We start from the raw sequence: 16,497 nt of genomic DNA, 5'->3' as shown, positions 1-16,497 counted from the left end.
TGACAGATTAGCAACCTGTGCAGGGTGCACCCCACCCACTGTGACAGCTGGGAGCATCTCCAGCACAACGGTAACCCAGAAATGTAGTTGGACTGTATGCCTTCTTTTGGAAAATATGGAAAGTTGTGCTGTACCTGCCTTAATGTGCATGACAGTAGATGTTTAGTAATAATCTTTAAAGAAGCTGTTACAATTACCTAAAGGACGTTGTGCCCCAAAGTGAAGAGAGTGTCTAGCTTGTGATGGTAGCTCTGGGATCTAATTAGAATTCCTCAGATTCCTTCCACAATATCTCCCACAGTGGGGTAACTGATTGGAATTTGTACTGCCAGTACCTCTAAACTGACGACATCACCTTGAAAATGTCTGTCTACATGCATAACCTGGGCAAGAACATAAATTCTTTTAACCTCAGGTAATATATTGCCAAGATTTGAATTGAACTCTGAGCCATCTGCAAGTTTCACTGTCAGCGTGATAATGAGATGGAGATAGATTAGTGCTGGCACAGGCCTCCATATTCCACTCGTCCTCCAGTTTATTATTTATGAGTAAAGGGATATTTCTGGCAGTAGGCCAGATTAAAGGGTCACCACCCCAGTCATACATTTACAGTATCTGTAAAAATCTCCCCCCAGGGTTTTTAGATAAAGGCTGAAAGGTGGCGTTGAGGTCAGACCTTCAACTGTGAAAATAAACAGCCAACTCCAACTGCCGTGTGCACAGCACAGACTGTCTGGTTCGGGTATAGTTATTATGAGAATCACAGCTACACCTTCTAACACAAGGCATGACTTTGGCATTGTGCTTTTGGGTGATTTTCTTGCTTTGCCACATCAATATGTAGACACAAAGTGTTCATGCTAAACACAGGATCACTGTCACAATTCCTCCAAATTTTAAGAAGGTTTGGGTGATATAATATTTTGTATTATATTTTAAAACCACTCTGGTACGACTGAAACTGACAGCACTCACCATGTAAACCATTTGGAGGGAGTCTTGATGCATGCTCAATCATCCAGTGGGCTAGTTTCAGTCATTCTGCAAATGTACTGTTTATAAGATTGGGGAAACCTGCAGTCAGCTGAGACTGAAGAAGTCACTTGGATGAGTGACGAAACGTTTCTCCCACAAAACGCTACGTCCAGATGAACAGAATCAACTTTTGGAGATTTGGAGGGAGTTTTTTTTAAGGCCCCGCGTTTTCTCTTTTCTGACACCGGGTGGCGCCACGGGTCCCAAAGCCATGTGGTGTTTTATGTTTTGTTGTTGTTGTTGTTTTAATGCAGTTAAACATTGGATTTAGCACGAAGTGAGACACGATTTACGCGCTGACAACACAAGTAGGGACTTTTGCGCAATGAAATAAAAGGTTGTAATTTAGACGAACTGGTATGAGTCCGTTTCAACAAGGGAAAAAACAAAAAGAAAACACAAATCACAGTCCACCACTTTCAATTTCCACCTGCGTGATGAGTTATGACGCCGCATATAAAGTGCACACATGTGCGCATTTTATAGTAAATTGCGGGGCAGCAGCAGGCGTGTGTGCAGCGTGCAGAAATACTCCTGCAAACATCACTTTTACTGCATTTCCTCCGTTTGCTTTATCTGTCCACAAAACCTATTTTTCCCCACTGTGCTGGAAAAGGTTTTTTTTTTTTTTTTTTTAAATAATTGAATATTAAAATAAGTGATTTTTTTCTAATTAAATCTATCTAAAATTGGATGTCGCGCACAGCACAAATAAAATGTTTAAATCCGACTAAGCTGTGGAAATATTGTAGATAACATATCAAGAAACGTCACCCTGAGTTTGTTTTTTGTTTTTACAGTTTTTATTTTTTTATTCATTGGACTGAAAAGTAAAGAAACTAGTAACTTCCAGCATGTTTAAACCATATTTACGTTGCGACGACGACGGCCACGGGGCGCGTTATCGCTGCGTAATTGGCTGTAATTACAGCGAGCAGACAGCGCAGAGCCATTTGAGGACAGGAATGTGACTGCAGGGTGCATGATATTAGTGTCAGGGCAGAGCTGCAGAGTGGGTTGAGGTCTACTTGCGTCGGTGTGTGTGCGTGCAGGAGGGTGTTGAAGCAGTTTGCAGACTGCCTCTAGAAACAGCCCCTAGCGTCAGACATCAGTATTAGCCTGGCTGATTACTCTTAACTATCGGATCAGCATCTTGAACGGTGCAGTGTTGGCGAGCCCGAAACGCGGTCAGGCGTATGGACAGTCGGTGGTAGCTCCGATCGGGATCCCTCTTCGTTTACATCCCTACAACTAAATAAAAAGAGAAAGGGGGGCTGCTGCACAGGCGAGACTGTTTCGGCACGTAGCTGGCCTCTGTATCTGCGTTCCGGTGCCTCCAACTACGAGGGCCTCTTCAGTTTACAGGGGGAAAAGTGGGTGTTTGCTGCTTCACTGGTGTTTCGGCAGCGGCAGCGGCGGTGGTGTCCTCGATGGCAGGCTGGAAGGACGGCTCGGTGCAGGAGAAGTATCGCCTGGTTGTGGTCGGAGGAGGTGGCGTCGGGAAATCAGCCCTGACTATCCAGTTTATTCAGGTCAGTAGCGGTAAACCTTGCAGTTGAAGCGAATGTAAGCCTCGCTCTGATTTCCACGCTCGCCCGAAAAAACACGGCCAAACAAGGAGGGAGAGGCCGGACACGGGTTCCGTCCGTAAACGGACACCGGGGTCTGTTTTTCCTCACTACTTTGCCGAGGCCTGCGACTGTCGGACGGATGGGGAGGTTTTGGAGAATTAAACGTCTGTCACTTTAACGCGACGATTTCCGAGAGGACCACTTCCACTTTGCAGTTTGTACAGCCGCTAGTCATAAGAGAAAGGAAAGTGGGTCTTTGGAGCTTAAAGAGTTGTCCTATTTTCTTGTACCTAAGTTTCCCTACAAAGTAAAGCAGCGGATTTAGAGTTCGTGCTAAGTTGTTAGAAGTCCTGTGATTTTCTTTGAGAGGGGGTGCACTGGCCCACCAAGCCACACAATGTAATACTTCAAATAGAAGGATGCAAAAGCTGTACAACGTTGGTACATTGGTGTCTCTCTGTGTCACTCTCAAGAGGAAAAAGTGCGTTTGAGTTCTTTTTAAGTGCCACCAAAACGGATCCTCCAGATCTCACTGGAAATATGTGAACTAGACAGAGAAAATCCGTTCAGGTTGGGTGACTGTAAAATAAGCAGCAGCTGCACAAAATGTCCAGTGAGAGATGATTAACTTTTGTGCTCTGATGCAGAGTCTCACCAGGTCTGCTGGTTAACCTCGTTTCAAGCTGAAACCAAAGGCAAGCAAGCGCACTAATATAGATAATCTATAGAAATGAAAGGTTGCTTCCACCACTCTTAATCAGTTTTACAGCAGCCTGCTTGAAGAAAACTTGCTGGGTGTCACATATAAAAGGCGTGTAAACAGTTTACCTCCCTGTAATGCCTGGTTGCATTCCAGCACAGTGCAGACACTGCTCTGACCTTCCAGGCTTTCATAATCGCCATTTAGGAGAGGGCCCAAACACACACACACACACACACACACACACACACACACACACACACACACACACACACACACACACACTGTAAGAAAGAGATGACATTCTTTGCCCTTTGCCTTGTGTGTGTGTGTGTCCCCACCATGGTGTCACTGTGTTACTGATGCTTGCTCTGGATTGCAGGAGACAAGACAGGCAGGCAGCTGTGTGTCTCCACACTGACAGACAATAGTTGGGGGGGTGGATTGTGAAGCTTGTGAGCAAATGTGTGTGTTGGGTGGGTGGGGGAGAGTTGTATCCTAATGAGGGTTCAAAAAGCTCATTAACTGCATACCAAGTAGGAAGGGATCAGATAGACCTGAACTGGGTGGAAACACTTGAGATGTTATGGTAACACCACTGGAATAACGCTGATAATGTCATTGTGAATTTTCTCATTTGTAGTTTTGCTTGTCATATGTAATAATCGTTTAAAACGTGCTTCATATATTTAGTAATAAAGTTTTCTCTAAGGTCTCACAGACTCATTTTCAAATCAGCTAACTGACTGCTGACTGAGGATTTTGCTTGGATGTCCCCTTTTCAGTTAATCACCGTGTGTGTTTTTCTTACTGCCGGCTTGCATGTCTTGTGCCGTGATGGTGATAGAAATAGTAGGGTTAGGGGAGAACTGACAAACTCTTCAGAGGTTTCAAGAAGTCGCCTGCTGTGCTGTGTTGGGGTGGACCTGACAGCTGGTTGTGAAGTCGAGGCGATACTCAGAACTATGCTGAGTGTTGTGAGTTTGAGGGTGTGTGTGTGTGGTGGTGGGGTGGGGGTGGAGGGGTCGGAGGGTGTCTGAGTCAGCCTGGATGGGTTAATGGTCACGGACCATGTGGAATTTGGCCCTTTGGCAGAGGAAGTCCCTCTACTGCTGCTCTTAGGGCCTCCTAGTTCTGTATGGAAAAACATGACCTGCTTCCTGAATCACTGGAATTCTGTGCACGTGTGCGTTTGTGTGTGTGTGTGTGTGTGTGTTAGTTGTCACTTTGACTAGCACTAATTTTAGTTTTATGTGTTTTACCAAAAACATAAAATACTCGATGAAGTGACTGCAAGTGTCTCAAGTCTCAATATATCCCAAATACCCTTCTTTGGTTAGATTTCTCTTTAGCAAACGCTCTTTTTCCACTAATAGATTTTTCCTACATTGCTCATTAATGTGCTTTTAATCACCTTCATAGTATGAAATATTGCTCATAGTTTTAGCCTCAGCTGCTGGTGAAACAGGTTAACGTCATTTATTATCTTGTCAGTAACCCTCTGAGGTCAGAGTCGTCATCAGTGACAACTCCAACCCTAACCCTGACCCACATCCTGTACTATCAGAACTTGTTGTTCTACGGTTTCAAAAAACAATTGTTCCCTCAAGTGTTTGGAATTGGGGAACAAAAAAAAAGTTTGGATTTCTTTAGAAAAGTGCGGTGGGTTATGGTTAGGATTGGGGATCATGACAGATTAAGACTGTGACTAGAAGATCTACTTCTAATAAACCAGTAACAATGAGATATTTATGGTATTTTGTTATCTACTTCCATTGGATCCATATATTTAGATCATCCTCTTGTGGCATCACAGTTTAGAATTTTGTTTGTGTGCTGAAATGTTTATCGTTGTTGTTCGTGTGTTGGGGTGGCTGTGGGTGACCACAATGCACCAGCACAGTAGCATTTTTAAAAGCACTTCGTCAATGTGGCCAATCATCTGATGTCAGCTTTTATATTTATTCCGCGAGCACATTTTAATCACTTGCTAGTCCTAAGGTGTATTAGCTAATGTTGATCTTGAGGTTCCCGAGCAGCTCAAATAAAAGACTTTTTGGGGAGTCAGAACATGAAAGATGATGTCGCTAGCAATAACAAAGAGTGGCAGGTCCCTGGCTGCTGGCCACCCTAATGCCAAGCATTAGACTCAAGTTGAAATAGCGTTAGGATGACATAACATTGAGTCATCTGACAAAAGTTGTTGAACACTGCGTGTTGTTTAATGTGACGTCTGCGGGGCAGGAAGCATCCCAAGTAAGGGAAAAGATGACTCACATTAGCCATGTGAGCACTGCATGTGGGTTGCGTCTGTGCCTTTTTTGTGCCTGAAATAATGGTATATTAGAAACCCTTCTCAATTTACTCTGGGTTACCAGAGAAGCCGCCAGCATGAGACAGCTCTAGAAATGTTGAGGTGAAGCGTGGTGTTGTTTTCTCACATGCTTGCTAATATTAGCATGATGGCAGCCCCTGGCCATGGAGATTCATAAATGAGAGCAAAACATCCTGACTGATCAAGTCCAGACAGATTAGCTGAGGATTTATGTAGACCTCAGCTGGATTTACAGCTAAAGCACGTGTTCTCCAGTTTCTTTAATACACACCCTCATTACATGCATCTCTCATAACTTCTAAAATGGATTTGATTAGTCAGATATGAAAACTTTCAAGAGACATGTTGCCAAAAGTAGCAGCTCAGTAGGGGGAAAAAAGGCTGGATTATGAGGGCAGCAGCCCTGGTTGAGCATGTGGAGGCAGGATATGGCTGTAATAGTAGTGTTTGAGTAGAAATGTGGAGGGTGCCATTTCAGAAACAGCCACAGGTGTCTGGGCTTTGCAACAATGTTTTGGTGAATGTGTGTTTTGAGAGATTGTTTTATGTATTTCCACACAGTGCATGCTCTCAGCCCATTTTTAAATACGGGCGGTTTGTAGCTTTTTGTAGGGCTTAGTCATATGCCAAATACCATACCAATGAGTGCAAACAGCTCCATTCACTGGATATTCTGACTGGTGTTTTTTCTTTTATAAGGAAGTTTATGTCTTTTTGTTATGTCTCGTGCAAGCTGAGGATTATATTTGCTTTCAGATGCAGACACGGACACCTGCAGACACCAGACAAGTAGTTATTTCTGTCTGCTTTTTCAAAGACCGCTTGAAATTTTCCTAATAAACTCCACTCGGCTTTGCTTTTATGAACTTTGGGATGCCTCCATAGGCAGAGGCGGTCATTTATCAATTGAAAAATCGATAGGTCAGCGGTTTGATACCCGGCTGCTCCAGTCTAGACATTGAAGTATCTATAGGCAATAAAGTGCTGTATGTGTGCATGATTGCATTGGCTGTGGTAAAAAGTTCTTTGACTGCTTAATTAAAGTAAAAAAAAAAGTGCTTTATACAGGGAAAGTATAACATTCTCCTAAAACTGACCAGTATAACAGTAAACTCATTTTAAGTGTAGGATGTGGCAGATGTGTGTGTGTGGGGGTAGGTGAGGAGAATAACTGTTTGTTTAACACTATTGAGTGGTCACACCTTGGCTTCTCACAGAGTGGAGCCTCAGTGAGAGCAAATAAGCCCCTCAGTAACTTTCACCATAGACTCAATATTGAGTCATCTTATGTCACCCACTGGTTTGAGATGGCATTTTGGCTGCTGGAGTCTCCATTTCGGAGCTTGAAGTGGACATATTAACAGAAGAAGATTGTGATAACTTGCTAGCTTGGTTAGCAAAGCTAGAGGTGGGAATTACTAAAACCTGCCATAAGAATGTTGCAACCTGTTCAGTCTCCTTGCGATCAAAAGTAGTCATGAGTGTCCAACACGCAGAAGGTCTGGGCAACCGTTTAGTCACTACAAGTTGGAATTGTTTCTCCAGCCTCCGGATGATGCCTCTTATTTTTAAAACAAAATAGAAATGTGTATAAAATATTAGCAAAAGAAAATTTATCAGAAAATTATGGACTTCAAATTTCACGCAGCACTATCCCTCAGAAGTTTAATTGTAAACAATTGCCATAGACCTACTGTTTTTGCGAGCGGTTTCACAGCCTGTTTGTCTATGAATCATCAATCAAACAGACAATATTTGTGTTGTGTAAACAGCAGGCGGTGTGCACTCTATATCATAGCTGGCTGGAAAGAAAAAAATTAATAGTGGGTAGTTGTCATTCTGGTGGCTTACTGAGAGTCAGATTACTATAAGCGCTCAGTGCTACACTCACATCAATACCTGTTTCATGTTTATGAGTTCCAGTAAGATTTAGACTGCTGGGTTTAAAGCAAGTTTCCTTTCCACCTTCTCTGCCGTATTTGAATCTTTTGGTGCTATGTTATTCTCAGTCTTTATCACTTTTCCACTCAAATTCTCTGTTAACACTTTCCACTTGCTTGGGGTCGTTCTGTAAAGATGGCAGATTTCATGTTTTTTAAGGACAGTGGACCAATTCTAATATGGCACCATAGCCAGATGTGCTCAGGTTCTTCCAGTGTAACTTCATCCACTATCCCTTGCTGATCTTAAGCGGTCAATTTGTATTCTGCACTGCCGCTCTCCTTCACTCATGTGAAAACAATATGCAAGTCTACATACTTAATTATACTTCTTAATGTATCTCACTTCAGTGAATATTAAACTCTATCCAGATATAACCTGTAAGGCATACAGTTAATTCATAAATGCTTTTTTTAATGTGACCAGCCAAGTATGAATTCAGGAAATCATGTCATTTGTGCCTTTGTAGCGCTGCAAGAACAAATGTTGTAATGTATAGAGAAAACATAACTGTACACATGAATGCCAGAGGTTCTTTGACACAGAGAAACATCAGTTGTTGTTGCAGTGCACTGTTGTATCTTTACTGATGCTCACCGATGGCTGAGTGTCAAGCTGCAGATTTGTGCTGTCCGATTTGTCTTTGTGTCGTAGGCTGCTATGAGTATTTCAACATCAAGATCCCCTAAGTAAGACTTTAAATGCAGGGGATGAACGCAATCCCATTGCTGAGGTAATTTAGCTGTATCTGGCAAAATGCCTAGCAACACACCAAAGGAATGTACACGAGAAGAAGTTCAGGATCCATAAAGACACTCCCACCCATCTGGGAAAGCTCAAGAGACTAGTAGGTCATTCCCTTTGCTCCACGCTAATGAGAACCTAATGACTATCCAGGGAGGAAGACCACTGTTAATCAGCAAAAATTAAATGGGCATCACAGTCATTAATGCATTGCGCAAAGCAATAGGAGTAACCTCTATTTTTGCACTTATACACTTTTGTATTATTGTCAGGAAAGATCTGTTGTCAGTTACAATAACAATAACAGGAGTACATTTACATACATGGGTCACACACATAGTTTACAGTTTTCTCTAGCTCAGGTTTTTGTGGCCTTTATCTTTTTAACACATGCTGGCTGGAATCCACGTCCTCATGTTCCACACATCGATATCCCCGAACAATGGGCATCACTTATCTTCAATGGAAAGTGCGCTTCCTCATTCTGCATGCTTCTTCTGTATATAGTATGTGTTTGTTATAAAGTGCTTCTCTGTTCTCGTTGATTGTGTGACATCGAATTACTGCTCAGTCAAAGAAGAACTTTGTCTCAGGGCCGCACATATGATGCGAGTTCAAGAAAAATGCTAGCATTCTCTTACCTAACCGAGATCAGTCACACCCTGAGTCATTTGTTGCCTTGAATGTCAGAGTAACGGAGCAAATCTGCGTAAGAAGCACTGCTGAAGGTCTCAGTAAAACGAAATCAACAGAATATATTACATTGTGCCGATAACGTGGGAAAAAACGTTGCGTCAGTGATCGAATTTGTATTAAACAGCTCAATGTATCTATTTGGAAGTACCTGTTTTGCACACATTTTTTAGTTGGAGGCAAAGGTGTGATTTAAAATGTTCTACAAAAGGCAACACAGATTTGAGATCAGATAACACAGTTCTTCTTTCCGTCTCCCTCAGTATGTCTGTCTCTCTGTAGCAGCAACAAGCAAGAACCAAACCATAAATCCCATTAATGTAGAAACTAACAAAAGAGCTATACATACATACATACATACATACATACATACATACATACATACATACATACATACATGCATATTGGAAAAGAGAAATTATGGGGGAATTAGTCATAAACTCCAACAATGTAATTCATAAAATAGCATGCAATTACTGTTATGGTCACATTAGGAAAACCAGCGGTTGGAGACTGCAGCATGACCAAAGTTATTGTTACCGTACGCAGTGGATGCTGCCTCTGAAATGGTCACTTCAGAGTTGTGCAGTTACCATCTTATTACCTTTTTATTGAAAAGGTAATAAGATGGACTCAGTCTTCTCTCATTTTGTGATTGAATGAGGTCAAGTTGACAATTATATGCAGTCTTTTTGTGAAAATATAAAGATTAACGTCAATTTGATTGAATTCAGTTTTTTTTATATGCAAAATCACAACAACAGACGCCTCAGTTTGCTTTATATTGTAAGGTAAACCCCAACAATTAGACAAACCCTATGAGCAACCACTTGGTGCGACAGTGGGAAGGAAAAACTAGGAAGAAACTTCTGTCAGAAACAAGTTCAGGGAAGGGCAGCCATCTGACACGACAGATTTGGGTTGAGGGGAGAAAGACAGGACAAAGCTGCAACTAACTGTGAATGATTGTGATAAAAATGCAAAAGTCGCAAATTTGTTGCCATCTGCGTGCAGAGAAAGCTACATTAAAAGTAACTACTTCCATTCAGAGTCCAGCCAGAACCTTATAAATTTGAAACAGAAATTCCTTGACTGGAAGTGATTTAAGAATGGCAGTTTAACTATAAAATGACATAGGCACCCAGAAACCTTGATTTAGGTATGGGCATGCAGATAGAATGCAACCAGGTTGCCACCACCTGAGTCGAGTCCCCAGTTGCAAAGAGATGCATTGCAGATGAGTTTCACTCATCAGCACAGACTGATTCAGACTCGTTGCAAATTGTTGGCAAGTTTGATAATGGTTGCTGTCAATCCAAGAGGAACCATGATTGTTTGGAAACATTTTGCCAATCTGACCTCTGGGCAACCAGTTTGCCACTGTAACTACTTGCAGCTGGTTGCCGAATATGAAAAACTGAATGCAATCACTGAGCAACCAATTTTTCCTACTCACAAGGATGTTACTGCCATGTCACACAGACTTAGAGAACAATTAGTGACACCTGGTCACCACAGGTCGCTAGGGAAAAGTTGCTGACCACTTGGTTGGTTGCTGGTAGTGGCCAGCTAAAAAAAGGATTTATGATGCTGGACCAAAAACCACCTTGCTACTGCTTTTGTTGCTAGCAGATTGCCAAGGTTTTCCATAGTTTGTGACTTATCTGCTGGTGGCATAACTGTGGAAAACAGTGTTCAACTTCAAAGTAAAAGTTGTGCTGTTTGAAATGTGTTGCCTGAAGCTTTTCCTTTGAAGGCAAACATTCCGGTTTGTGTCACACTCTTCCAAGGTTTTACTTATGCTCAGTGGTTAGTTGCCAAGTGTTTCCAAACAAATTGCTGGTTTCCATGCAAACTACAGGTGACCAATTGCCAACCAGTTGTGGACTTCATATTTTTCCCTAGCAGTTAGAGGTTGCCAGGGGGTCGCTGACTAGTCTCTTACCATAAAGACACACTTGAGTTTGCGCCACTGTCCTGATGTCTAGTCTGTTAACTCCACCACTACAGTCAGGGCAACATCTATTATGAATATCTTCAAGAATTTAAAAAGTACTGGACGACAAACCAGCTTTCAAGTGCATGATGATTTCATGGTTAAAAAAAGGATAATTTGCTGTTTTGAATGGTGATAATTACACTATATAGTGACAAATAGTCCGAAAATGCAGCTTAATGTTCAAAAAAGTCAAGGAGGGTAGGATGAAGCAGGTGACAGCTATGATTACTGTTGACTAATCATTACTAATAATGAAAGCAAGTAGGAGTTAGAAAACATGTCAGCGTAATTTGCAGGGTGTAAATATGAAATCAGAGCAAAGTTTGGCTGAACAAAGTAACTTCTCCATGCAGAATACATTATTAGTATTTCCACTGTCTGTAGGCCGGGCATCAAGCTGGCGTAGGACGTGTGCAACGAGCCATTCACACATCATCACCGTCAGCAGTGCCATAAATGACAGTCATTTAAAAACAGCTAATGTTGGTATGTTGGCAACCATGTCCACCCCCATGGACTTTGCGAGTAAACGCTCGGAACATTGTCTCAGATTTCACCTCAAAGCTAGTTTCCTTTGTTAGGCTTACAGTTTTAACGCTGAGAGATCTGAGCAAACAGAACCCACCTGCAGCCTTATGTCAAGTTTGTAATGATGACAAAAAGGCTCGTGCGTCTAAGGTGTGATTCTAGTTTTGTTCATTTACAAACTGTATTCAGTTTAGGGCTGTGCGATATGACCAAAATCTCATATCCCGATATAAGACATCTATCGCCCGATAACAATATAAATTACAAAAATTTAACATTTTCTGTAAATTCTGTGAATCTAGTGTTTCCAGCTGGGCGTCGTGTACCTGGAGTCGAGTGTTTTAACCGATGCGTGAAACTATATATTTTTAGATATAAGTTTCAACGGCCGCCTTTTTCTTTGTAAGTATTTATTATATGGTGTGCTGCAGGAAAAAGCCTGTTCTAATGTTTGAGTCTAAGGTTTATTTTTTAGCACCTGACGGCTCTTTTTTGCTTCTCATCCGTAAATACTCTGCATACTATTTCACGGGGTTCCGTTTATTTTGAAAAGTCTCAACAGGATCTTGAGCTTTATTGTGAAAGGTTTATGTGGAAAATAAGCGGATACGGGATGGTTTTATCGTCGTTTTTGCTAACAACGCATAAAAACAGGTGCTTGTCCGTCTGTTATGTGGTTATATTAAATATAAGAGAAAGAGAGAACTTTAGGAAATTAATATAGCCACTACAGTGACCATCAAAACAAAAAAAATTGTCATCTGATATAAATCGTTATATTGAACAGCCCTAATTCAGTTGTTTACTTCCTTGATTTATTACCATTTTTAAAATTGCATTTGCGTTTGTCATATTGATTGAAAAGCTGCATCGTTTCCAGGTTTTATTTCTACAGTACTGAAGATCATTAAGACAACATTCATTCTTAACTTTATATCATAAGATGTTAACGGAATTTTTCCTTATTTTTCATGCAATTTAATATCATTGTATAAAGCCAACAAGTGACGGATATGATGTGGAACTAGAAATCGCAGTTTTCCTTTTTCAGTTTGGTCCAAGCCTAAATTTTCTACAGAACATGCAGTTACCCATGTATATTTTGTTGGATGTCCTTCTAATAGCGGAAAAAAATTGAAATATACTCCCTTGTTTTCTAGTCGAAGCCCCTCACATAGTCAGACAGACAGAGAGGACGGCGGGTTCATCCGTGTTGTTTTTGGCTATTGTTCTGTATTCACACATCTGTCTGTTTCAGAATAACTACTCACAGTATCAGGTCTCACATCTCAGAGTCATATAACAACAGCTCTGGCTATGGGAAACCAACATGCAGGCTGCTTATTTTAGCATCCCACTCCACCACACCTTTTAACATTTAGCATTTCAAAGGTAAGTCATCTTTTTTATGATAAGCTTATATTTATTAATGGTGCTACAGATAATTCTGCTGACTTTTAAAATAGTAAGCAGTGTTGATTTCATTATTGGCGTGACTAGTTACACGGCTAATTGAAGCGTCTTTTGTTGTTTGCCAAAAGTGAGGGGGACATTTTTCTGAACCTTAGTCAACAGAGCGCTCTGAATGGTTCTTTTTATGTCCGTGTGCTTGTCGCTGATGCCGTGCTCTGAACTGCCTGCCAGGCAGCTGGTGGACATTTGGCACATCTCGAGCAGACAGTGTCCAGAAGCCTGTGGGGCACCTGCTGTCCATCAGGGGGAGGTGAGGCACGGAATGAGACAACCCCTCAACAGGTGACGGTATAGCACTACTCACTGTCCAAATGTGTCTGCGACAATGGCCAATTGGGCCTCGTGTTCTTTCTGCCACTGATAAAATGCAAGAGCGTCAGGTAAGCGCGTAGATACACTCAGGAATATCTGAATTTGGTTTGCGACGCAGCTGTTGTGTGACTGCTGCGCTGATCTGACACACAGCAACTGTATGCGACCGTGTGCGTGACACCAGTTGGTGTCGACTAACCCGAATTTTTATTTGGCACACACCAGTGCGCACAAAGTCAACAGCTGTGTAAAAAACAGCGTGCTTAGTATGTCTAACCAAAACATTGTTGTCTCACAGGCAAGCCTCTTTGGACTTTGGGGGACTAGTTAACGAATGTGACACTCTGCCCCCTGCACACAAAAAAGATTTTAATGATGGCACTTTGAATATATACAGTGTCAGTTGAACAAAAAAAGAAGAAAAAAATCACTGTGGGAGGAGTTACCAACATAAATGACTAAAAAGGTGCATGCATATATCGTGGTCACACTGCCTGACATTTTGCACCCTTTTATTTATATATATATAAATAACAAGTTATTGTCAGATACACAATTGTTGATTCTGACATGGTGTTTGTCAGAATCAACAACAGGGTGACAAGATCAACAGAGAGGAACCGGGAGAAGGTGAAGCGCAGATCCATTAGGACTTATTTATAAGAAGGCGCCTGTTGGAGTAATAACTTTTCTGCTGCCTGTGATGTAGGGCTGCTGGTTTAAAAGCACACGGCACTAATGCTGCGGCGTCTGACATGATGCCAGTCAGTGGACCCATTTCCTGTGACATATCACCCCATGCTAGGAATTATGGTCTGCAGCAGAGCACACCATTGCAGAAATACACACTGAGCGCTTGTCCCAGTAGGGAGAAAAGGGAGAAGATGATAACACACACACTCAGATGCAGTACAGTTAAGGGTTTTAGAGGTATCTGCCTTGTTTTAAAGCAGATAATAAGAGACAAATGTTTATTGTAGCATCGTGTGTCAGCTATAAGCATTCAGTTATAAATAAAACTACGGCCTGTGTATTTTACATCACTGATCAGCGTTACCATTATTTGGTCAGTCATACGGTTTTCCCGAGAACCATAGACTGCGAGACACACTCCACTGAATGACTTTGTGTGGGGTTTCTGAAAGTCACACAGTAGTTTCTCTGTCCTCGTAGCCACTGCGGTAGCTGGTGTCCTCTCGCTGAGTTGTCACAGTGCCGCTTTGTCGATGAGCACGCGTGCAGCGCTACTTCTGCACAAACACAAGCAGAGGAAGAAGAATTGAATAAAGCCCAGAGTGAAGCAAGAACATATGTAAACATGGAGCTGTATTACATGTCGGGTAACCAGCAAGGCTCACGCTCAGTGTATCATTACATAGCTTGTGTGTACCTAAACTAGGAGGGTCTGTGCCTAAACAGATCATAACCTTCATTACTGTTATGTGATTACTGTTTAGTTTTAAGTCGTAAAAAAAGGATTTTTTTTGGATTCTCTTTTGTCATTTAATGCATGATGTCAAGCACATTTATGTCAGCACCTTTCACCTGTAAATGATCAGATCTTTCCAATTTCGTTTGTAAGTTTTGAGGCAACCTCGCATGGGTCTAGTTTTTTCCCCAGCCTCCACAAAAGAAGACATTACGGAAGAAATGTCAAAACAGTCAAAGGGGCTCACTGTGTCTTTTTTAGATATTTTTCGGTTGAGCCTTTTATTTTCTGTTCCCTCCAGCAAAACAGCAAAAAGCCGAAAAGAGAAAACCGGCGTCGATGAACAGTGACTTTAGGGTTTAGGGTTGGCTTAATGCAGAGGGAGAAGGAACATTAGTGAGATCGCACGATCACCTAGAACGTCTCTGAACGACACATGCGTCTGCCACGCGCCTGCTTATTCAAGAGAATTGGCTTATGAAACTGAGATAAAGAAACAGTGTGCTGTGTAGCCACTATAGAGCAAGTAGGTGGCTTTGTGCCAAGTGATCTGGTAGAAAAAAGGCCTTTAAATGGCACCGCTTTGATTCTGCGTCTTTGAGCGGGTTCAAAAGTGTTCAGTCCGGCACGCATTGATATTTAGCAGAGTGATTGAAGTCTTAATGCCAGAGAGGTTAGAGGAGAGCAGGGGGTTGACTGCACCAGGAGTTGGCCTACTTGGTGGGACATTTATCCTGTGCTTTATTCTCTGCATGGGTGCTGTCCCCATATCTAAAGCCATGAGTGCAGGCTGGTCATTCAGCTCGCATAGCCTACTTGACTTGTTTTATCCTAACAATGCGTCCAGAATAGTTGTAATAAATCAATGTAGCGTTCATTTATGCCTCATTAATGGCTACTTGGATGAAAATAGTCATTGTTGGGCGATGACAACAAGAATTAGTTAAGAAGGAGTCAAACAGTGCAAATAACCCAAGCAGGGAAAGAAACCTACATAAAAATCAATGAACATGTCAAAGTAAAAATAGTTGTACTTATTGAAAATGTAGGAGGTCGAACCAAAATGTTGGGTTGTAGTGAGTGACTTCAACTAGTTCTCTGAAAATATAATCAGTGTTTTATGTTTTATTTTACTTTCTTATGTGTGCTCCTTAATTGTGAAGACTTTGTGGATATCTTTGCTGTGGAGTGTGTGGCCATTGGGAAATTATAATAGGTATTAAGTTGCACATAGAGGTTGTAAAGTTAATATTTGCAAGGGACTGTTTTGACCTCGTTAAATAAGTTTCAGACTAGTGATCATTCCAACACTACTATTGTACTTTTGTGGGAAAGTTGGGACTTCAATATCACAGTACGGAATTAATAAAGGCATTTTCATGAAATAATTAAATTATAGTTCAAAATGAATGCTTCTGCCAAAAGTTTCCTTCAGTTAAAAGGAAGTTTTTCCTTCCTACTCTTGTCAAGTGCTTGCTGATAGGGGTCGTCTAACTGTTGGGGTTTTCTCTGTATTATCGTAGGGTCTTTACCTTTAAATATAAAGTGCCTTGAGGCGAACACACACGCTCAAATATAGGAATAATAATAATAGTAATCAAATATTATAGGAGGGCCACAGAACCAAGGCTATAAAAGACTTTACAGTACATGAAAAAGATTAAAGAGGAACTTGTTTGGAGTTTTGAAAAAGAAGAACAAGAGATACACTCACCTACATCTTTACTAAAATAA

The 16,497-nt window shown here is 41.5% G+C and overlaps 1 protein-coding gene across 1 annotated transcript in view; it reads left to right on the top strand.

The window, feature by feature from the left end:
• The first annotated feature begins 2,014 nt into the window (after nt 1–2,014).
• Nucleotides 2,015–16,497, top strand: part of rras2 (RAS related 2) — a 28,492-nt gene continuing 14,009 nt past the window's right edge. The window contains exon 1 of the mRNA XM_086288046.1: nt 2,015–2,570. Coding sequence (XP_086144172.1) covers nt 2,469–2,570 — 102 coding nt within the window. The 5' untranslated portion in view covers nt 2,015–2,468. The remainder of the gene's footprint in view (nt 2,571–16,497) is intronic.

This window comes from Aulonocara sp. 'chitande type north' Nkhata Bay, linkage group LG1 (genome assembly GCF_057382095.1).
Source record: "Aulonocara sp. 'chitande type north' Nkhata Bay isolate Kocher_YH1m ecotype deep benthic linkage group LG1, A_spYH_male_GT1.1, whole genome shotgun sequence".
NCBI classification, from domain to species: Eukaryota; Metazoa; Chordata; class Actinopteri; order Cichliformes; family Cichlidae; genus Aulonocara; species Aulonocara sp. 'chitande type north' Nkhata Bay.
The sequence above is the reverse complement of the archived record's forward strand: the minus strand, read 5'-3'. Positions and strand labels throughout refer to the sequence as shown.